Source organism: Lepisosteus oculatus, chromosome 12 (genome assembly GCF_040954835.1).
Source record: "Lepisosteus oculatus isolate fLepOcu1 chromosome 12, fLepOcu1.hap2, whole genome shotgun sequence".
NCBI classification, from domain to species: domain Eukaryota; kingdom Metazoa; phylum Chordata; class Actinopteri; order Semionotiformes; family Lepisosteidae; genus Lepisosteus; species Lepisosteus oculatus.
In genome coordinates, this window is record NC_090707.1 from 37,621,344 (window position 1) to 37,644,721 (window position 23,378).

General features: G+C 55.0%; 1 protein-coding gene and 1 long non-coding RNA gene across 7 annotated transcripts in view; one reads left to right on the plus strand and one right to left on the minus strand.

Moving 5' to 3' along the window:
• LOC107078862 (SUN domain-containing protein 2-like) overlaps positions 1–23,378 on the minus strand; it is a 58,722-nt gene that overhangs the window by 5,561 nt on the left and 29,783 nt on the right. For 2 of the 6 annotated variants that reach the window (XM_069196857.1, XM_069196856.1), the window contains 15 exons: positions 8,025–8,151; positions 7,716–7,846; positions 7,032–7,199; positions 6,673–6,738; positions 6,186–6,315; positions 4,913–4,974; positions 4,678–4,787; positions 4,179–4,358; positions 3,792–3,869; positions 2,625–2,668; positions 2,302–2,452; positions 1,738–1,953; positions 1,265–1,349; positions 632–747; positions 80–247 (listed from right to left, as the gene is read on the minus strand). In XM_069196857.1, coding sequence (XP_069052958.1) covers positions 80–247; positions 632–747; positions 1,265–1,349; positions 1,738–1,953; positions 2,302–2,452; positions 2,625–2,668; positions 3,792–3,869; positions 4,179–4,358; positions 4,678–4,787; positions 4,913–4,974; positions 6,186–6,315; positions 6,673–6,738; positions 7,032–7,199; positions 7,716–7,846; positions 8,025–8,149 — 1,830 coding nt within the window. In that variant the 5' untranslated portion in view covers positions 8,150–8,151. Of the gene's footprint in view, positions 1–79; positions 248–631; positions 748–1,264; positions 1,350–1,737; positions 1,954–2,301; positions 2,453–2,624; positions 2,669–3,791; positions 3,870–4,178; positions 4,359–4,677; positions 4,788–4,912; positions 4,975–6,185; positions 6,316–6,672; positions 6,739–7,031; positions 7,200–7,715; positions 7,847–8,024; positions 8,152–9,428; positions 9,641–13,383; positions 13,820–23,378 lie in introns of those variants that run through there. The other 4 variants (XM_069196855.1, XM_069196854.1, XM_069196859.1 and 1 more) reach the window with 4 other exon arrangements.
• LOC107078873 (uncharacterized) lies at positions 16,036–18,895 on the plus strand. The gene is made up of 3 exons (XR_001479831.2): positions 16,036–16,357; positions 17,613–17,890; positions 18,477–18,895. It is a non-coding gene; the product is annotated as an uncharacterized lncRNA (long non-coding RNA).

Here is a 23,378-nt window from a genome sequence, read left to right on the forward strand (position 1 = left end):
TCTCCTCATGACTGACACACCGCCTCCTCTCCCTCTCCTCCCCCCCAGTCCGAGCCTGCGAGCCGGTGAGGGTTCTTACGTAGACGGTGAAGTCTCGGGGCGCGCTGTCTATGCGGCCAGATGGGGACAGCACTTTGGGGATGTGCTCCAGGCTCACGGCAGTTGGGCGGATGGGCGTGGAGAGCTGAATCACCGCGAAGCCATGGGACCCCCGGAACGCCCAGCAATTCCCCGGATTCACATCCGGCTGGGAGAGAGAGGGAGGGAGAGAAGGAAGGAGAGAGTGCTAAGTCACATTCCCAGTGAAATACGGTTGAGAAAGGAAGGATTCAGTCCGTAAGAAGGCAGCAGTCTCCCATGCGCTACGCTCGCCAAGACACACTTCGGATGTGTCTTGTCTTGGTAATGTTCTCCGTACACTGATAATGGACTCACTCCATATATCACTGATCTGATTTTACAGCACTAGTGCAGAACGCACTCCTGACAGGTGTACCTCCAGTCCAAAGTTTAGGGCAATAACAGGCGTGTCAGCTGTTCTTTATGGGTCGAGCAGCTCAAGACTCGCCCTCCCCACACGTCACCTGCGGCCCCGTTTTGAGCTCGTTCTGACGCGGCAGGGCAGCCTCACCTGGATGATGGTGCGCGGACTCTGGGAGTGGTACCACATGGGGATCCCGAACAGGCTCAGCAGCGCCGTCTTGGTCTCGTACGTCTCAGAGCAGCGGGTATTGACCACACTGGCACCTACAGGCGCGTGTGGGCGCACACACACAGACACACACACACACCCGCTGGTTACTCACAAAACGTCTACTGCATGAAAAACAGAAAGTGCATCTGCATGCAGAGAGGAGAAGAGACTGCTGGACAATTACAAAGGATTTAGTCTTCTATTAAAACAGTATTCTTAGAAATTAGCATTGTACAGATCTGACGACAGGAGTGTAGGTCTAAAGTTACAGAGAAGACAGTCTCTTTCAGTGCTCCACAGATATGGATGACAGGAAGTGTAGATCTAACGTTACAGAGTGTCTTTTGGTGCTATACAGGAGTACAGATGATAATGATAATCATAATAATAATTCTTACTGTTCTACAGCGCTTTTCTAGACACTCCACTCAAAGCGCTTTACAGGTAATGGGGATCCCCACCACCACCAGTGTACAGCATCTACCGGGCCTAACATTACAGATGAGTGGGACGGCGCGCCTCTCATGACCCTACAGCTGTAGTGATGAGAGGATGCAGCAGTGTCGTTACCTGCAGATTCCAGGGCGTAGTCTGCGAGCCCGATGCCGTCCGCCCTGTACAGAGCCAGGGCCCTCCGCACGATCCTGTGAACATCCTGGCGAAACAAACACCGGCACCCTCACTCGCCATACACCCATCCCGATTTCAAACAGCAAGTCCGTTGTTCTGCCTCTGGCTGGGAACTAAAAGTGCATTTATCTACTCGCAAAACAAAAGCTCTCTGGGTATTTCTTGCGCGGACAGCTGCAGATGAAAGTGCTGGAGACGAGCTGTCGGCAGCTGTTACACACTCTTGGACAGTGCGGACGGTCACAGCCACTCAGAAACAGACAGATGGCAGATGGAAGGGAAGAAGGGTGACACCTTCAACTGGAGACGCGGTTTCAAAGAGAGAGAGACAGGGGGGAGAACAGAGCATTGAAAAACAGAGGGCAGAAGACAGCCAGAGACAAAAGTAAGAGTGGAATGGAGGTCACACTGACCTGCAGGGTGACCTCCCCGACGCCCTCTCCCTTGAGGGTCTCCCCAACGCTGGCCCAGGCCCCTTCGCCACCTCTGCCCTGGGACATCTTTGCCAGGATCTTCTCCTCCAGCCGCTGCAGGGCTTCCTGCAGCTCTGGTCGCAGGACCACGGGCACGGCGCCGTCCGGTGGGCTGGAGAGGTACTGCGCCAGCCACTCTGCCAGCTCGGAGCGCATCTGACCGAGAGGAGGAGGAGGAGAGGTGCGGAGTGAGAGGGAAGGAGATGGAGAGGTGGAGGCCGTAGGGAGTGAAAGAAGGGGAGGGCGAGAGAAGGAAGGAGAGAGAGTGAGAGGAGAAGAGGGGATCCACGGGGACAGGAGGAGGGAAGGAGAGAGGAACAGAATGAGCAGGACAGGAAGACGAGAACGATGCAATACTGAAATGCTGACCAAAGCGACTCGGGGTGCATCAGGGTGTCCCCGTTTTGAGACCGTCAATGTCTGCAGCCGTTTGTCAGTCTGCCCGTGTCTAGGTGTGTCTCAATGTCCCCGGGGTCCACCTGTGTTTCGAGGGTCCTGGCGTACCTGGGTTTTGAAGGCGTCCAGGTTGTCCAGCCGGTCTCTCAGCGTGCGCTGCTCTGTGTGCAGCGTGGTGAGGTCGGTCTGCAGGGCCGTCAGCTCCTGCTCCAGGCGGGCCAGCTTCTCCAGTGCCCGGGCACTATCCTCCGACTGCCAGCTAAGGGGCGACAGAGAGCACACTTCACACCGTGTAACAGGCCGGTCGTGTGACACACTGCCGCCCAGCATCCTCACTGCCCCCTCCGCCGCCCGACGCCGCCATCAGATGGACAGGCAGACACAGAAAGAAAAGGGAAAAAAAAAGAAGGTGCAGACGTCAGACATCTTACCTTTTAAGAGACGATTTGAGGTCGGACACTTCGGCCTGAACTCGCTGAGGGAGAAAACACAGACACCGTTAACTCACACAAGCAGACAGGAGCAGAGACACACACACACAAGAGACTGTGAGGGGGTCTGTCTTAAAGACCTTAAAATCCTCACAGGCTTGGACAGCTGTCAGCCTTAGGGACTGTACCCAGCGCCCAGCAATGACACGGCGAGCAGGGGGCACAAGCTCACACCAAGAACAGTTGTGTTAATGACAGAAAACAGGAGACACTACGTTACACAGAAAGCTGTGGGCATCTGGAACAACCAGTCCAGCCATACAGCTGAACCTGATCACATGGAATCATTCAAGAAACAGCTGGATGAGGCCTCTGGGATTGATGAGCTACTGAGCCACAGCTGGAGGTATATGGTTCTGCACGGGCTCTCACTCGCTTGAGTCCTTCTGATGCACGCTGCTGTGCTAATGCCGAAAAGATCTCTGGCACCATCACAAGCTGCAGTATACGCGTGTGGTTTCCACTGCTGTAACAGCTGTGTCTGGCTGTTATGAACAGTTTCGTTCGGGTGAGGAGGAACGAGCGTGTCCTTTATCTTTCGATTCACACTGATCAAAACAGCCCAAGCTGACATAAACATGCACGCTCATCCCATTCGGCAAACACACCGGACCGCTTGCAGGGGCTTCCTGATAGGTTTGTTCCTCTGTGTACATCTATAAAGCTAAACGGCTAGTTTGGGTACTACAAAATACAAATCCGTCATGGAGTGATAAGATGAAGAGAAAATATTGAGTGACAGGAGCAGAAAAGTACAAACTAAGTCTTAATAAAATGGATCAGACTACAGTTCACAGATTTGGTGCAAATCCTAATTTGGGGGAGGCGGGTGTTATAGTTTATTTCTGTTTTCTTACGAAGATGAGACTGCATCTTGAGCCGCACTCAAATATTCAGAACTCGATAAAACAACAACTCATACTTCATCAAACTGACATTTTCACTCGGGCTGAAAACTCTGCCACAGAAAAGCAGAAGGAACTGTATATTAAACTACTCTGTACCCGAATGACTGATGATAATGAGGATTCAATGCTTAAAATGGGTAAACACTTCATGATCACACACTACACACTGAAGACAGGTTGGGAACTCGAGCCGGCGTACCTCTGACAAGCGCTGCAGATTCCCCACGGTCTCTTTCCGTATGGTCTCTCCATCCTGTTTGAGTTGCGCGATCTCTTTCTGTGAGCGAACAGACAAAACAGGCGCTAAGGCGCAGAGCCAGTCAATCTCTCCGGTAGCCTCTCTCACTCTCTCCAGATCCCTCCCTGCCTCGGACACGGACACAGCCACACTTCCCTCCCTCTCTCACCTGCAGCCTCTCCCCAGCTCTGTCCGTGCTCTCGTGCGCACTCTCACTCTCACTCTCACACTCACACTCACACTCACACTCACACTCACACTCACACTCACACTCACACTCACACTCACACTCACACTCACACTCACTCTCACTCTCACTCTCACTCTCACACTCACACTCACACTCACCTGCACGCGCTCCCTCTCCTCCCTCCAGCTCTCCTCCCTCTCGGCCAGCGTACTCTGCAGGACTGCGGCGGAGATCTGCTGGGCTCCTCCCGCACCTCTCGGCCCCTCCCTCTCGCTCTCCCTCTTCATCACTTCCAGCTCCCCTTCCAGCGCGGACAGCCTTGCGAGAACGCCAGCGTCCTGGGACCGAGACCGACAGGGAGACGCCGTCACACACTCGCCCCCTCCCCCGTCGGACTGCATCAACTCCGACAGCCGACGCACAACATCCCTGTCGCTACTATTGCCTGGGTCTGAGCTTTGCAGTGTTGATGACACACGTCCAGCATCAGCGGCTTATGACTCTGAGCAAATGTAAATGAATGAAACGGCAGGCTGGAGTTTTTTCCCCATCCGAGAGCCTTAATCGAACCTCCCCGCCTCGATCCCAGGCGGAAGACCCCCCACGTGCGGCGACCCGTCCTCGGGCCCGGCACTGGCTCCGGGAGACACAACCCACCTGGATGGCGCCGACGCCGGCCGGAGAGTCCACGGGGTCCACAGGGCGAGGGCTGCGCAGAGCCGTGCCGCCCGAGGAGAGGGCCAGGAAGGGGTACCAGTACCACGCGCCTGGCGAGAGTGAGAGAGTGAGAGACGTGGCGTGGCGTGGCCCGCAGAGGGAGAGGGAGAGGCGTGGGGTGACCCACGGAGAGAGAGGGAGAGGGAGAGGGAGAGGGCGAGGGCAGGACACCTACCCAGAGCTAGCAGCACCAGCAGCAGCAGCAGGGCGATGGTCTTCTTCACCGTGCCCGTGTGCCTGCCGGGAGACAGAGCACACAGAGCTGTCAGCAGCGCCAGGGCCGGAGCACATGCTAACCCTGGGTCCTGTGACTGTTCCAGGCAAATACATCACCTCAAGTCTTCACCTAATAAAACTGTTTCAATTCTTAGCGTAGCCTTAATAAACGGCAACAGATCCTGTATAGCTAAGTGCCCTTGGACGAAATGTCAAACAGTATCTTTGAATTGGAACCAATAAAGAAACCAGTCCCTATCTGCCATTTCAGTATTTCTGCATTAATAGAGAGAGAGAGCCTTTATTATCCCCTAGGAGCTATAAATCCTGACAGCTGTATCTTAGGGGAAGTGTGCTGGTCTGCTGTGATGCAGTGATGTGAGGTTATGTGGTCTACAAGAACAGTTTGAGAACAGTGTTATTCCTGCTAATGTATGTTCATCAAGAAAAGACAATCCTGGAACAGACTTGATGCATTACAGAGCTTACACATTACACAGCTGAAACTGTGAAACACACAGACATTTTCCCTTAACTTGGGCAGAGTGACACCAGCAGCCCAGAGGCAGCTACTGAAATCAAGGTCATGCGGTTCAGAAGCAGGAGTCTCTAACACGATTATCGATTTTTAATCACACATCAGCACCACCTGGAATCGTCCTGAGTCACAGGGGTCAGGGGTCGTGGAAGTTCCACCGGGAGCTGAGACCGCCCAGGAAAACGAAGCCCAACCTCCCCACCCCCCCAGACAGTGACAGAGAAATACTCAGAGATTAGACACACATTCCTCTCACCAGTAACAAATCTAACCCCACACCTACCAGAATCAGGACAGCTTCTAGTCCCACTGCGGGAGGGTGGAAGAAACCCCATATAACCACAGACAAAAGAGAGCAAGGAGAAAAAACAACTGCTTCTCCGAGCGGAGACTGTTGCTATTTTAGGAATTTAATTGAGAAACTGGGATAAAGCTCTCTATCAGTTTAGAAACTGTGGCAGAGGACACATTGCTGCGTTGCTGGTGTTGGGACTATAGGCGATTAAGAAAGAGTGCCCTGTGTTTTCTGCATCAGGCTTGTTTGACTTCTGAACCAGCTGTCCTGTGGAGGACCTGCTGAAAATGCCCGCCCCCGGTCATCTTCATATCAGTGACCAGGGGCGCACGCAGCCGAGTCTCCGGGGGTCTCCGCCCCTCTCTGCCAGACCCCCGGCAGCGGCGGTCTGCAACTGACCTGGTCAGCAGGAACACGTCCAGCAGCGACGCTCCCGTGGTCAGGCTGTACCAGGCCGTGCCCAGCCACCAGTACAGCATCGCCAGAGCTCGGCCTGAGGGGCGCAGAGAGCAAGAGGGATTCAGACAGGCTGGACTGAGAAGACGTCCGAGTCTCAGTCCAGCCGCCGCTGGACAGATCTGATGATGATTCTGGCGACGACGGGAGGGTCAATTCACAGCTACAGGCACGACAGAACGAGTTTCTTTACGGTCAACTACCATTTAGGGAGGATTCTGACTTAGAGGCATTCAGTCAGGCATCTAAGTCACCAGCTGAGATCCGCAGATGGCTCCTCAGCCAGGCACAGACACCACACGCGGCTCCCCCTCTCGTACTGGGCAGGAGCCCCGCGGCAAACCCAGCCGCTGGTGGAGGGAAGCGGCGACCCCGACAAACAGAGGAGCGCGTGCCGTTCCGAGCCCCGGCGGTCGTGCGGCGGGCTTACCTGGCGACAGGAGGAGATCCTTGACCCCCAGCTGCGGCTCGGTGTCCGGGTGGGGCTGGGCTGGGCCTGAGACGACACAACACAACACGGCGTCAGGCACGGCCCCGATACTGGCTCTGCACGCCGGCCGCACGGCGGGAGAGCGCGTCCTAGAGCAGGGGGGCTATACCGATACATCCCTGTGGCGCTACAGGACAGCTCGTCCGGTCTGCGGCCGGGCTGTAGTAGTGATGACGCCGGCCTGTGTGCCGGCACTCCCTCGCCCTCTCATCACGAAGGTGGTTCCACGTGACGGACGGCTCTCTCCTACACTGTTACTCTACGCCCGGTCAAGAGGGCCTGGGAGCCTGCTGGCTTACCGCAGCAGCCCTCCTCCGAGGACGAGTAGCCCGAGGAGTTCCCGTGCCCGTCGGCAGCCGAGAAGCGGGAGCTGAAGCCGGGCTGGCTGTCGGGGCCGGGCGAGGAGAACTTGCTGCGAGAGCTCGCCCTGCTACTGCTGCTGAGAGCCCGCAGGCTGGGAGCAATGCCTGAGACAGGAGGAGCACAGGGGGAGAGAGAGGAGGGGAGAGGGTTGGAAAGGTGGACAGGGAGAGAGGAGGGGAGAGGGTTGGAAAGGAGGACAGGGAGAGAGGAGGGGAGAGGGAGGGAGAGAGGACAGAGGGAGGGACAGAGAGGACAGAGGACAGGGAGAGAGGAGAGGAGAGGTAGGGAGAGGAGGACAGGAAGAGAGGACAGAGGAAGGGACACAGAGGAGGGGAGAGGGAGAGAAGTGAGCAGAAAGAGGGAGAGGGGAGAGAAGAGGAAGGGGTGCAGGAGGGAGAAAGGAGAGAGGTGGGCAGTGGGGGAAAGGGAAGAAAAGGAGGGAGAGAGAGCAGGTAGCAAAGAGGGTGACGAGGATTGAGAGATGAGAAAGACATAGGGAGAGGGAGAAAGGGGGATAAAGACACAACAAGAGAGAGAAAGTTATCTCCCTGACTATCTCCTACTCCAGCTCAATAAAAAACATCAACACTATGATCACCATCAGGCACGGCCACACCCACCCCAGTACTCCTCGGCCCTGATTGGCTCCTCGCTTGCGTAGCTGCCCAGCGATTCGCTGGAGGCATTCTCATGGGCGAGGCAGCAGGAGGAACTGACCTGGCGCCGGCCGGCAACCTTCTTCTTAAAGATCCTGCGATAGAGGGCAGACACACGGGTCAGACGGAGGGGGGAGCCGTGCAGAACGGAGAGATTCGGGCCCAGAGCGGCGGCAGAGACAGAGACAGACACAGACAGAGACTCGAAGTGGCCGTCCAGGAGAGGACGCAAGCCGCGGGAGGCTGGGGCAGACCCGGGAGACAGGCGGGTACCTGACAGGACTCTCTCGGTAGGAGATCTGGCCGCCGTTCACGGAGCCGGTGGAGCTGGTGCTGGCCCCATCGTCCTCGGGCTGGTAGTACCCCCCGTCCACCAAGCGCCGACTGCGCCTGTTCATCCCTGCGGGGAGAGGGGCCCCGTGTTACCGAGGGACACGCAGGGAGGGCAGTGGCCAGACCCCAGCAGCTCACACAGTGATCAGTGCAGTGCTGGGTATGCAGCCTCGAACATGCCACTGGGCTATATCACCACACAAGATGCACAGGACCAACTAACCTAAACCTAAACCAGGAGGATTGTTTTTCACTTAATTCGTAAAAAAAAACAGACTGAAGCCCGAGTAAGTTTCCCCGCTTTCCCGCGGACACACAGCAAGAGCAGGGATAAGAACCGGAGGATGTCTCTTCTCCTCCCGGGCGACGCTGGCGCTGAATTACTGCGCGTGCCGGTGCCTTAGCTCCGTCGCGCGCACGCCCGGGTGCCAGCTGCAGCGAGGCACACCTTTGCCACACCAGCCCCGCTCCCTGTCGCCAGGACGGGGAACGATCCGGAGTCACTGGAGAGGCTGGTGGCCTCCTACTCTCGAAACCCACCCCCCCTAACAGCTCGAAAACCTCTCTAGGGTTAAGTAAAAGGTCTGGTCAACCAAACAAGAGAAGTTTAACACACAGCATTCACGCCCTTCAGAAATTAGTTCACGCCACGACATGTGGTTTAACTGGGCGTCATTCTCCCCCCCTGCATCCACCAATAAACCTGTAAAAAAAAATTCACACCCTCAAAAACGCCACACTGTACGCATGGAGATGCTTGCTTTTTGTTTTCTTAATCCTCCCTATCGGAAATGCACAAAATACAAGCGAGCGAGTGGCAGGGTTGGGTATGTGCCGAAAACCCAAGAGCTCTTGCACACTCCTCTACAGCTGGGCAGAGGGGGGGGGGGGGCAGGGGGGCTACTATTGCTTTTGCCCCTGCAGAAGACGGGCAAACAGATACAGGTGGGCAAGTTCGCAACATAAGTAAACCATTCCAAGCAGTCAAAAATCATGCCCCCTGCAGAAAAACCCATCCGCGCGACCTCAAGTGCTGCGTCCAGGGGTACGGGCGATTTCAGAGGCTTGTCTGTTGACGGGTTGCGACAGAGGCTTGCGATCTCTGCAAGGTTTCGGGGCCGGCCAGTCACGGAGACACCGCGTCAGCTGGCCCGCTGACCGTGGGAAAGCCCGCCCAGCTTCCTGCTGTTCGCAGCCAGAGCGTCGCTGCGTTTTCTCACCCAGGCCCCGCCGATCAAGATAAGAATCCGCCTTGCGAACGCACTGTCCTGCTCAAAAAAACCCACCACACTCGCTCTTCCCTGGGTTTGGAGCAGGACAGCAACATCGATTTACCCAGATCACCTGCAGCTCGATCCCGCAGAAGACGAGCCGTCTCACCTCAGCCTCCTCCTCAGCGTCTCGGGCAGGGCAGGGCACAGGCACGCAGAGCGAGGGCGCGGCCCGGAGAGACAACACCGCCCCCTGCTGCAAACCCTCCAGGAGTCTGAACCCGCGCCATTCCGGCGGCGCACGGTCGGTTCTGCACTGCCCCCCCCCCCTGAACGCCTGGACCCAGCGGGCTCGAGCTCTTGGACCCAGCTGTTCTCTGAACCGGAGGGACCAACATATGCCTCCTTGCAATGCTCTTACTTCTTCCCCGAGCACCGGCAGACTCACAGCCCTCGGGCTGCCTCACCCTGCCGCCTGACACGCAGGCCACTTCCCCTGTGAGGCCCCGAGATCACATCTACCGCGCCTGGGGACCGGAAAAGGAACTTCGCAATACGAGAAGCAGAAGGAACTACACCACGGCCTTCTTACTCTTGTGCAGCACAGGATACAGAAGCCCTAGACTGAGACATTGCAGACAGGGTCAGGGGTTACACTGCATCGGCATTACAAAACGTTCAAAGCACTCGACTCAAAGCCACTAGTCGCGTTTTTGTACTGCTGCAACAGATTTAGTCGCTTGCTTAGAAATCAAACTTGTCATTTAACATATCTGTATCATTCACATATCACTGCACAGCAGTGTGTGTGTGTGAGGGGTCTACATCTCGAGTCTGACACAGGGGGAAGGTCCACACAGCCCGGCTGTGTGTATCAAGCCCCAGCTCAAAGCTCCTTTCTTTGATTCTGTTTCTGCTCTATACTGTGCGCTGATACACAGGAACAGATGCTAAAAACCAGAACACAGTTTCCAAGGCAGGCCAGCCAGACTGCTCCAGCTGACTTCACATTTGCTCTCTGTCCTCAGGGAGAACCAGGAAAACGTGGTTTGGGGATTACAAGAGCTCAAGAGGTTTAATTGAGCTGATTACCGTCGATTCACGCGAGCTTGTTTACCCCCTCATAAGCTGAATTGATTTTTTTTTTGGGGGGGGGGGGGGACTCTTGAAACCACAGACCAGGGGTGTCGCTGGGATCCCCGCACTGTCTTTCTCGACTCGGGGTACAGCCGCTAGGGGGCTGTTGCTCCTGGGCGGGAGGGACGAGGGTTTGCAGGAGATCGGCGGATGCTGGGGTCACGCCTCCCTAGAGCACCTCTAACCCGCTGCCCCTGCGGGGCCTCTCGGGACACGAGGTGGGCCGGCTGCCTCGTTAGCTAATCGGCTCTAATTAGCAGTGAGGGCTGGCTAATCACTGCAGAGCCCTTTCCTTTCTGCTGCCCGGCTGGAGCTGCCAGAGTCCCAGGGAGAGGATCTGAGCTCTCTCTGAGCAACAGCAGGGGCCGCTGGTGCAGAATGATCACTGTGTGTCTCCCAGCAGGGGCCGCTGGTGCAGAATGATCACTGTGTGTCTCCCAGCAGGGGCTGTTGGTGCAGAATGATCACTGTGTGTCTCTCAGGAGGGGCCGCTGGTGCAGAATGATCACTGTGTGTCTCCCAGCAGGGGCTGTTGGTGCAGAATGATCACTGTGTGTCTCTCAGGAGGGGCCGCTGGTGCAGAATGATCACTGTGTCTCCCAGCAGGGGCTGCTGGTGCAGAATGATCACTGTGTGTCTCCCAGCAGGGGCTGTTGGTGCAGAATGATCACTGTGTATCTCCCAGCAGGGGCTGCTGGTGCAGAATGATCACTGTGTGTCTCCCAGCAGGGGCTGTTGGTGCAGAATGATCACTGTGTATCTCCCAGCAGGGGCTGCTGGTGCAGATTGATCACTGTGTGTCTCCCAGCAGGGGCCGCTGGTGCAGAATGATCACTGTGTGTCTGCCAGCAGGAGCTGCTGGTGCACAATGATCACTGTGTGTCTCCCAGGTGGAGTAACTGGTGCAGAAAGATCACTGTGTGTCTCCCAGGAGGGGTCGCTGGTGCAGAAAGATCACTGTGTGTCTCCCAGGAGGGGTCGCTGGTGCAGAAAGATCACTGTGTGTCTCCCAGGTGGGGTTACTGGTGTAGAAGAACTGCTGTGGGTCGCCCAGCTGGGGCTGCGGTTCAAAGGTGGGGGTGATGTGGGTCAAACACCTCGGAGTGAACTGGAACCCCGCCGGGGTGCAGCTCTTCGTGACAGCGAGGCACGCCGGCCCACTTCCGGGGCAGAGGCGCAAGCGTGGAGTGACAGCATCCTCCCGACTTGAAACCACGCCACCGCCGCAGACAGACAGAGCGCGCGGGGGGGGGGGGGGTGAGCGAGGGAGAAAGAAAGACGCAGGTGGAGAGAGAGAGAGAGAGGAGAACAGAGGAAAACCACTGAAAGGCTCCCCTTTTTCGATAAAACGAACACTTCACGGGTCCTCCCCCCCAAAAATAACCGGCCTGCTCCGTTTCCTTCTTCTGTCTCAGTGTTCGATGACAGCCGGAGCCCGGCCCGGGGCGGTGACGCTGCACCTCACCTGTCGGGGCGCCTCGACAGCGCAGGCCTGCCATCGGCTTGTGATCACCCTTCTCTCCATCCCCCGCCCACTCTCGGGGGCGATGCCTTCCTGCCGCCCCCTTGCGGGGAGGCCCGGCTGACGTGCTTTAACCTCACGTGCTGTAGCACCCTACGCACGGCGGTGTGGGAATGGAGCGGGCTATATGCGAGTGCGAGACTGTCCCCCTCGAACCCCCACACTGGCACGCTCGTCCGAGCCGCAGGGACAGCCCCCAACCCCCCCCCCCTCGCGAGCGGGCTGTCCCGGGACACGAGCTGGTCTGGCCACGTTCCTGCAAGACCAGGGACAGTCAGGCCCCTGGCCGAGCTCCGACCTGGACACGCGGGAGAGACGCACACCTGCAGCAGCTGGTGCGTAAAACGAGCCACCAGTCCAGGTTTGTTCCGCGCTGGGAAGAGAAGAAAGGAAAGGCAACGTTTCGGCCGCGGGTGAGTCACACCTGGAAGAAAGCTCCACAGCCGAAACACTGCATTTCCTTTCCTTCTCTATTCAGCGCGGAATAAACCTTTACCTGTTCCTTGGCAGCCTGCGCAGATACCTACTCGAACTACTTCTCAAACTACACCGGCTCCCAGTTTACAGGCAGGACACCAGAAGGCGGTTTTACCCTGTAATACTGTTTCAGTTCAGTCTCTCCCGCATTTCACTACCATGGACAGACAGACCTTAGCGAGCATCTCCAGTTAATATTCCTCAGTACAAACACAACACTGGCTACCGAGTCTCGCTTCGATCATACTCATCGCAGGAGGCTAAACAATCGAGCGCACAGCTTCAGTTTCACCCTGGCCTAGATTGATCGAAATCAATAATTGATTGATTGATTGAAAGATCCGGCTTTGTGACAGGGCTGCTACCTAGTTTCACCTCCTGGCTAATTAAGGTGGCAGATAACCAGACAGAGGGAGCGATGAGGTTCGAGTGGTTTCTTGTCAGGCACACCGATGGACAGGCTGGCGGAAGACACGAAGACCAGACAGGTAGTCTGACTGACTGACTGAAGGACAAAGACCGAGGCAGACACAAAGCCGAGCGTTTCAGCGGCCCCGTCATGCTGCAAGTCCGGTGCAGTCTGCACGTCCCGGCGGTCTCGCATCCACACGCCGGCGAAATACCGCAGGGCAGAGCCGACTCCGGCCGGATCTCGGGACTGCACGGTGGCCGAGGGCGTGGTGGTGGTGGGGGGGTGTCCGGAACAGGATTGGGGGGACACGGCGATGCCGCAAACTAGCGATACGCGTCTACCGAGCCCACCCCACGCGTGTCGGTGCGTGTCAGCGGGGGAGCCCGGCGCCCCAGCCCGCAGAGATGACTGGACCGTTAGCGGGCCGCGCCAGGGCTACAGCCCACCGCAGAGCTGCAGAGCCCCGCTTTTAGAACCAACACCCCCCCAGATAAACCCCCGCGGCTCCCGAAAGAGGTCCAGTTTAAAGAGGGGTCCTACCTCGTGTCGTGAGGAGCCTGTCTCACTTCTTGGAAGCAGGTCCCGCTCCTGAAGAGGCGACCGTTACTGTCGCACTCAGCCGCAGAAAAAAACAGACGGATTATACTTTTTAAAAAAAAAAAACGAAAACCAAACAAATACGGCAGCAAGTACACCAGACCCGCTAAGCTTGCGGGGATAGTGGTGTGCTGCTGCTCTTTTTAGCTTATACGCTTAAGCTCCGCAGGACTTTCTGATCATGCGTGGGAGCCCAGCCCACCGGGAGAGCGGGTGGCCCACAGCACGCAAGAAGCAGGTTCCTGGGGGGCCAGAAAGACACCACACGCTCTCGGTACGGAGGCGAGAGAGCCGCCTTCCTCTGTCGGAAAGGAAACGCAACACTACACGTCCGTGCCCGAGCTCCGCCGCGCGGCACTGACACGCCACTGCAGCTCCGCGCGGCCCGCAGTTCCGCTATTCCATTGCTTTGGCAACCGCCCTAGCAACGCCGGCACCGTCACAGGCGCGCTCCCGGGCGTCGCCGCGCCCGTCACAATGACCGGACCCTTTCAGGCCCGGCGCCCACCGCGCACAGCGACCTGCTCAAGCTCCGTGCCTGATTCATGGGAGGCGATATCTGTCAATATTCCAGCAGGCACTGCTTTCTGCCTCGATCGCTCCTGCTGAGCCAAGGAAAACACTAGCGAGGATGTTTCCTTTCCGTGCACACATTCCTCAGACCTCCTCTCTCGCCACTCTCATACCGGGATACAGGGGTTTCCAGTCCAGGGGCTCGGGACACACGCTCCTGAGCTCTCAGTCACAGAATCGAACCCCTGACCGGCCTGCTCGCAGGGCTAATATTGCTTCATCTCCTTCTGTGTTTGTCTCCTTGTCGCTGGGTCCTCTGTGTGTTTCTCCTGTACTGTACTGTGGGGCGGGGGGCAGTGGGACATCTGAAATTCCAAATTCCAGAAATCCAAAATTCACTCTAATGTGTGCAAATCTAAAATTGCGCTGACTTTGTCCCCTAGAGCGTTTAACCTGAACGCAGCATTCCCATCCGTCTGCTGTCCAACTGCTTGTTCCAGGACAGGACTGAGGGAGAGCCAGAGCCTATCCCAGCAAGCAACGGGCACAAGGCAGGGCACACCCTGGACAGGACGCCAGTCTCACAGGGCACACACACACACAGACAGACAGACAGACAGAGCAAGGCCAAAACCCATGAGAACACAGGGAGAACATACAGACTCCACACAGACAGCACCCCAGGGACTACTGCGCCACCCTGCTGACCTATCATATTTCCCTTCACGGTCAATTCACACTGTCTGCCGTATGTGCGCTCCTCACACAGAGCACAGAGCCAGGAATCCGGGCTCTGTGCTCGTACATCGGCATCCTTGCCCTGTACGTGTGCCGTGGCACGCTGCCATGAGCCCCTGCTGACGGGGCCGGGCCTGCAGCTGCTACAGAGCTACGCAGAGCGAGGTCACTTCCTCACCTGGTGGTCTCATAGCAGCACGCTGCTTCCGATTTCAAATCGCCTCACTGAAGAAAAAAAAGCACTCTGCAGGAAGGGGCTGAGAGGAGCCCTAGTGGACAGATAACAGGCTGCTCGTCGCACACCCTGACGAGCAACGCTCCGGCTGGGCGTCAAGGGTTCTGTTTTTCAGAAGGGCGAGGTGGGGGAGCTGTTTAACACCTGCACACCTGAACAGGTCGATTTCACCCCCCTGGTCACTAGATGTCACCCTGTGCTCAAGATTCAACGGTCTTGCACTTCCATTCCTGATCCACAGGGGGGGAGTATCGATACGCCTTCCGTACGTGGATGAACATTCGTGTCCCCGGCGCTGGTAATGAGCGTCCTCCGCATTTTTATTTGAGGCCCAGGGTGATGTAAATTTATCTTCCTGATAGTTCCTAAGGATCGGGCTTCTGCATCCGCACACACCTATGAAAGCTTTGTGATAAGAGGAAACTGCACGCCCGCCCAGTTCCAAAAGCACCGTGTTCGCTGCCTCTCTGGGCCATGTGAACACACGCTTGGGGAAGTCGCTGCAGCTCTGTATCTACATGCCTTTATTCCACACCATCCGTGCCCAGCAGCTTACTGCTGTGTTTTCTGCAGAAGCAGCACGAAGTCATGCACAGTCCGATTGTACACTACCGTTCAAGGATCGGGAATCCACACAGGCTGCGGCGTGGCTCTGTCAGTACCTACAGGTGAAACAGCTGAATTCTGTCCTTGCAAGCAGCTCCTACAGCTGTTTTGAACCAAAGGCGGCGAATACGGGTTTCATTAACCTCGCGCCGGTCCGCTATCCCAAAATATTAGTCAATATTAAAAAAGAAAAAATAGTCCCGCTATCTGAAAAATGTGATGATTGCTTGACACAGAAATGGGTCTGGGATGTAGAAATCGGATTAGAATCAAGGCACCAGGTAGGAAAAATAGGGGAGCCGGCCCTTGGGGGTCTCCCTTTCAAGCCCGTGTGGACAGGGCCCAGTGTGGAAAAGGACTCCCACATCCTGACGGGGACTGACTGAGCTCCGGGGGGCACACTATCCTCCTGCTCCTGTCCCACCTGAGCTCTCACCTACATATTTTCTTGAATTGTTTCACTACCCCACTGTAGAAGTTTTAAGATGGCTTCAAGGTGTGCCGCAGGTAACTGTGCAGTACAGGCTGCAAACTGTGTTTCTTTCAGCTGTCAGTTAGTTGACCAGGTACAGGCAGACACGGAAAGGCCCATACTGCATGTATGACAGCGTGCCTGGACGATCAGGGACCTTGCGCCTACGGTTTTCCGACGGCGTGTCTTCCAGGCTCCTTCGCAGGACCGCCTGTGACTGTGTGCCTCGGAGCGTGGCTGGCTTCTCCGGGAGGAAGACGGCGCGCGGGTTTCTCACCGCCGGGGACACAATGAGGGGCCGAGGCCCTTGGATCGTCTCGCGCCGCGCACCTGTCAGCTGTCCAGACAATGAGGTGAAGAGGAGGGGTGGGGGGAGGTAAAAAGATCGCAGGCCTGTGATCACGCCAAGGGCTCCTACAGTCCATGAGCATGGAGTTTGTGAAAAGCACTGCAATGTCGCCTCGCTCCCTGTCTCCCTCTCTCTGACCCCCCCATGCACGCTGCATGCTGCTCCTACATCTCTGCGCAGTAAGAGGACGGCTGGAGCTGTGTGGAACTGTTCTGGAGACCCCACTTCGGGGGCAAAGCCCACTCCCACTCCCACAGAAAACCAGTTCCCACGCTGGACAGCCTTGCCGCACGCCAGCAGGGTGCATCATGGGGGGCGTACCGGGCAGCAGGAAAGATGGTGATGTTTTCTTTGAGGGGATGTTGGGATACCACTACCAATATGGCAGACAGCTGGATCAGGGCACTGCTGGGGAGCCAGCGATGCCGAGTTCAAAGACAAAGCCAACGCCTGATCTGTAGGCTGCGCTGGAAATAAGCCACAATAACCCCCCCCCCACACACACACAAATACTCTCTTCCTGTCTATGGAAAAACGTTTTTAAAGTCTCACACGTACCATTTTCTCTGCTAGTGCACACAGTTAGGCACAGAGCTCTTCAAATCCAGCTCTTCAGAAAGTGCCCTGCGTTTTTCCTTCAAAGAGAGAAGCACATCAAACAAGGGGTGCCCGATATCAGAGAGGGTTTTTTTAATGGAGAACTTGCTCATTTCTTCCCTGTTTAAAACCCTAAATTAAAAGCTACATCTCCTAATTCCATCTGCTAATAACCTTGTTTAAAGACCACACAATTCGACCAAGTTCTAATTAAAACTCTCACCTCCCCTGCTCCGGGATCTTTCACCGGAAAGCGTGAAAACAAAACATGAAATAACCGTCAGTAAAGGAATTCTGTTTTCTGATTAACGGGCAGATCTGAGAGCCTATCTTTAATTTACATCCTTTTTAAAATAAAAAAAACGTATTCTCCATCAAAAGCCCTAATCAGATATCATTTGTCTCTCTGATGTCTTAAGTGATGTTTGCTTAAGGAGGAATGCAGATGAATTTGCTTTACTTCATGATTATGAATTACAATGCTCTAAGCATAATCTATTAAGACAATCAAGCTATAAATTCTTCTGGTCCCTGTGGAGTCCAGTACACTGACACAGCCCAGTCACAGGGCTCTAGAGTGTTACATTTCTAATTAGATTTGCTCATTATTTTGTTATTACCACCCCAATTGGAATAGCTAGCTGTGAATTTTGTACTCGCAGCAATGAACCCATGATTGCACACATCGGGGAAGAATGAGGAAGTGGAGGTGGACTTCTCAGAAGTGACCACCCTCGAGCCACTTGACGATGGAAACAGGAGGGGTGGAGGGACAGCACCGACGGCACCACGTGTCCGCAAGCACCCTTGAGGCTACGGGGGTCACGGGCCAGCCAATCCCACCCTCCCCTTGGCGGCTTTCAGCCAACTGGGAGCCACCAGCTGCGGACTCCAGGCCAGCGCCGGCCGGTGATGTCACCCCAGCTGGAACCCGTGATCGGTGAGCTCAAGCAGCAGCTGAGACAGCTGGGAGCCGTCAGGATCTTGAATCCGAACCGTGAGCTTGCGTCGTAGCCCTGATGCACGCGTTTCTCTGACAGGACTGGGCGGGTAGCGCATGGCTGTCCTGGAAGTACCTCTGTGACTGACGGCAGGCTGGCTTCCAGCTGAGGATCGTTCCCCTCTGCTGCTGTACAAGTCTGAGCAGCGCCCTGCTGTGCCCTCCTATCCCTGCCATGCAAAATGCGTTTTCACAAACCCAGGCTGTGTGCCTGAACAATGCAAACTTCGCAGCACTACAGAGTGCATGTTACTACAGTTGCAATCTGAACTTTAATACTGGAGAGCAAGTGAGATATTTCTATGTGCATTTGTGACCGTACTGTGTGGATAAAGAAACTGAAAAGCTTTAGGACGCGCACACTCTGAATTTAAAACGGTGCTCTGTGGTGTTCTGCTGCATCTTAAAAATCTCTCATTTGTAATTAAGGTGATGTGCTTCTCCACTTGCAGTTTGAACTTTAATACTGCACAGTCACTAAAGCATTTCTATTCCCACTTGATACTGTGACTCTGGTTTTTTCCAGGCATTACAATCGGAGCTTTAACCGATGGATGCGAGACTCATTTCGAGGAATCGAAGGCTCCGAGGTCGTTGTGTTTCTGGAGGCAGGGGGAAACCTGACAAGTCTCTGGTTCAGTGTTGAGCTGTAGATGACAGCTCGACAGCTGATCTCCCTGAAACATCGCAGTGAATCACTTTCCAAGCTCAGCAGCCCGGCTGGGATGTATGAGCCACACATCACACTCCTCTCCGTCGCACGCCTGCAGCGAACAGACCCAACTACTGCCCCTGTACTTCAAGACGTCCTCATGCTGACTTGCAGACAATTTAAAAGGCCGGGACAGAAGTGCTACGACTTCTCCAGGGTAGTTGGCCAGTCTAATTAAAGCAAAAGAAATGAAGGGAGTGAAATGACAACCAGATGACACGTCTGACCTCTGAGTTATACACCCGTGGCAAATGTGGTGCAGACCCGTGACTCAACACCAAGCTCACAAGGGAGCACGCACAAACACCGAGGGGTGTGGCACGGCCTGGCTCTGCGTGCAGTGACGCAGGGCCTGAGCCCAGGCAAAACAAGGAATAGCAAACACCCACTGGAGCTCCTACAGAGAGGCGCGTGCCCGTGGGGGCAGAGCAGGCCTGCGGTCAGGCAGTCTCTTCTTCCCACCCCGAGGCGCATACACGTTGGCGGGATTCGCGGTGCGAGAAAGCCTCCAGGCCTCAGGCCTGCGGTCTGCGCCGGGGGGGGGGGGGGCGTGTGTGTGTGTGTGTAAGCGAGAGAGGGCCTGGACAGCGCACCCCGTGGAAGATGACTGCACATCTCCCTTGCCGGGGGGGGGGTTGGTGTTGCAGGTTCAGTGGCTGGAGTCGGGGCGAGCGTCAGACAGAAAACAGAGAAGGCTCTGAGGCCGGGGGTCGAGGGTGGCCCCGCGTGTGGGCCGGAGGAGCCCAGTGGTCAGCAGAAACAGAAGTGTCTGCACGCGCCGAGCGCTTTCTAGTGCTCATGGGAAGTAAACCCAGGATATGGAAACCACCCCCCCCCCCCACAACGCTTGCAATTTCTTCCTCCCCCCCCGGATCTCTTTCTGAAGGCCCGTCTTGTTGTTGAATAATATGGTTTTCTGGGGGGACGTAATTGCCTGTGCGTGGGACTGCAGCTCTTCTGCAATGTGAATGGGGCCGCGCCAGGAGGGAGCGTGGGACCCGGAGCCGTGATCTCATGCAGCTGGCACCGGGCACGGCTGCCCTTTCAACGAAAACTGCGAATGCCGCTGAAATTCCAGGCGCAGAAAAGGCCCTCTTTTATACAATAAAAAAGATACAGTAAATGGCGCTCACACACAGAGGCACAGACAGATATATATACAACAATGGCCAGAGCCAGACCAGACCAGACCACACCAGAGAATGGCTGTGGGCCCTGTAATTAAAGGCCATGGCAGCTACTGCCTGACCTTTTTCAGTATTGTGTGCCAAACTATTTCTGGCCTTGGAAGGAAAAGGGAGCGGGAGAGACAGAGAGAGGGGGAAGGACAGGGTGCCAAGATTGTCCTTCATCTCCGACGAGCTCCGACGGGGAACGGAGAAACACACACACACACATACACTCACACGAAAGTTCTGTTCGCTGGTGAGAGCGGGAATCCGTGATGGGACAGTACCCAGTATCTACCGATCGGCGCTCAGTGATCTTGCACTGCCGGACCGGAACTTAAAACCCAGCCCGGCGAAACCAAAACGCATCAAACTGCTCTGCAAGGAGAGTCTCATCGCCACCCGTAACCGAGTTCGAGGCAGGTCAGCAAGGAAGAGGGGAAAAGACAAGAGAGGGAGATGAGGGGAGGGATGAATAAAATCAGTCAGGACACTGGTACTGGAAGAGTATTCTATGGCTGAGAGCGAGAAACAGACGGGCCGATAAAACCCACAGGACACACAGACAAGCAGAGCAATGAGCCCAAGGAAGAGAGAAGAACGCACCTCTGAGAGAGGCAGAGGGTGACTTAACTGAACTGGGTGCGGGCGTGTCCAGCACTGCGCTGAGCCCGAGACAGAGCCACCGAGCACGAGGGAGGACGACAGACAACGGACACTGGAAACAGATTGCAACGGCTGCTCAGAGTGTCCACTGTTACTGTACACTCACACCGACAGCTTGGCGAGAGAGAGAGACACCATCCCCTCCAGAGAAAGTCGAGGTGCCTAAATTGTATGCAAAGGAGCACTGATGCACCCTGCTTGTGGGGACAGTCCAAGCCCGGCTGCTGGGATCTGAAAATCTTCCTCTAACACCGCGAAAGGCTAAAAGAGGAGAGGGGGGTCACAGGGGAAGATCTGTGTTGGATTTCTGCGCCCGATCCGGCCTGAAAAAACGGAGCACTGTCCCACTTTTTTTGGACGCCTCCCAAAATATGAAAAGGTCCCGTCTGGGCAAGGGTGTGTCCCGCTTGCTCGGGACAGCATGAGAATAGGCCATTGTTGGAAAGAGAAGAGAGAGAAGACAGAGGCAGGAGGGGGGGGGGGGGCACTCTAAAATGTTTAAACAATGCAGCCCCCACACCCGGCTCTGAGGCAGAAGCCTGACGCACAAAACCCGGGGAAATCTGGCAGAGCTGGAGACACATTAACGATGGAAAAAACTATCACTGCGCGAAAGGGCAGCGGTGGGATCTGTAATCACTGCACTGGGGCAGCGAATTGTTCCGACACAATAGAACAGCTTCGGTGCGCCTGGAATAAGTCCCTCCAAGCATCGCTGTCCGGCGGTGTCCCTATCAGAAGAGGTGCGACTGGCTCAAGAAAGTCGGTTTCCGCTGTGGTCTCCCAGCAAAGCCACGCAGAAACGAGAGCAAAGCCCCCTGGACGCAAGACTGCAGGCTTCAAACCAGAGGAGGCCATGTGGCCAGTCTAGCTCATCTGGTGGATGGCAAGTTATTGAGCCATTTCTTCTAGGGATCCCAGTAACATAACTGGGCAGTTTGCTCCAGACCCCTACCACCCTTTGTGCAAAGAAGTGATTCCTGATTTCCCCCCTGCTCAAGCTGATAGAGATATTTTACCCTCTCTGTGGAAGGCATTCCACGGCCCAGGAATTTAACTTTTCTATTGTGCTTTTAACTGTTTCTAGAGCGGAAACGTCCCTTTTTTGTAACATGGCAATTTCCCTCAAATGACATTCTGCAATTTTCGAAAAAAAACTTAAGACTTTGCCGTCAGTCTAGAACAGCAGCAGTGTCCACTTCGACGTGAGACCATGACAAAGGTTAGAAATGAGAAGAGGCCATCTGGCTGACTGCAGCTTATTCTTCCCAAGGGTCCAGTCTAGTCACTTCCTAAAGGATCCCAGGGATTCTCCTTTAACACCGCTGTAGCGCAGTCGGTCCCAGATCTTTCGAATTGCCAGGTTTCATTTAGTGGCCAAAATAAGGGCCCTCAGGGATCCTCACAGTACCTCTTTCTCAAAAGTTATCAATTTTATGAGCACGTTTCCTCAGCTTCGGTCCTCACGGAGCTGCACACAGGCAGACACAAAGCAAGCTGAACAAGTGCCAGTTACAGGGCACCCTTACAAACAGCCCCAAGACAGAAAGAGACGTCTGGCCTGAAACACTGATTGCAGGAACACTTAAACTCAGTTCAAATTTCATGGATCTGCTGTTATTTTAGGAAGGGATTAGCAAAATGGGAAATGCTGTAGCCGATTTGAAGAGGTTCAGCCCGTACTCAGGACAGCTTTAAGTATTCATCCAGAATCAGACCTTAAAAGCATGTACATCTGTAACTCTGGTTCCCTCTTATCCTTAAGCAAATCACAATTGTAAATGAAGAATCTGAGATGTTTCTTAACAAAAAGATATAGATACATATGATTTGATGGCACGGACATAGATACATATTAGGATTCAGGCCTGAAACAATTTTCTACTTGGAAACATTTGAATATTTGAAACACTGTAATTAGATTACAGTCTCAGACCAGCTCAGCCCATATCAGAAGCAATTTCTCCTTATTCAAGGACATAGATTAGACTTCCCGTGTGCAGAGGTGTGATCCATTTTACCTGCTGTAGGCTTCTAATGAAACGGAGCTGTATGTGAATACAATATTGTATTTTTATCCTATTAGCTTTTATTTTTTTATCGTATTATTCACACCAACTGGGCAATTTCTTTGAGCTTAAAGTCAACAAGCTTGAAATGCAGCTGGGGATGACAGACTCCAGAATAATTATTATTCATCCAGAGCAGCAATGACAAACAGCTGGTAACCTTGGAATACCCATTCCATTCAGAAGAAGACACGTAGTGGTACAGGCTTTTCACACTCGAGTCCAGAACAGGAGGAACTACTTGCTCTAAAAATACTTTGCGTGTTAAACGTTGGTGTTGCACAGCAGCGTTCGTTTACTCTGCAACATACGAGCGAATCTGGGAAATCCTGGAAGGGCTCCAGCTGCCGTGCAGTAGGGGTAGGATTTGTCCCACCACCAATCCCCACCGAGAGCGTATTGTCCTTATCTCCCATCATCACGGAGGCAGGAAACAACAGGCCCAGGAGCTCGGGATCACAGCGGGGAAACGAAATACCATTATCAGTCAGCCCCGCGGGGATCAGCCAGCATTAGAAAACAACTTCTTGCTACATTTTTTGGATCACTTTATAAGAAGGGTTTGTGAGGGCAGAACGATTACACGTGAAGTAACACGTGGCAAAACACGCATGCGCTCCCGGCACACGCCCCACTGTCCCGTTTCAGTTCCTACTCATCCGGTGTCACAACACACGCAGTAGATATCCCGGGATGCGTGTAACCACCCCCGCCGCCTGCGAACACCCCCTTCTTCCCGAGATGGCAAGTGGCATCTCCACACCTGCGCAGGAACGCCACAGGGTGGGCAAAAGCCGGATTGTCCCTCCGGA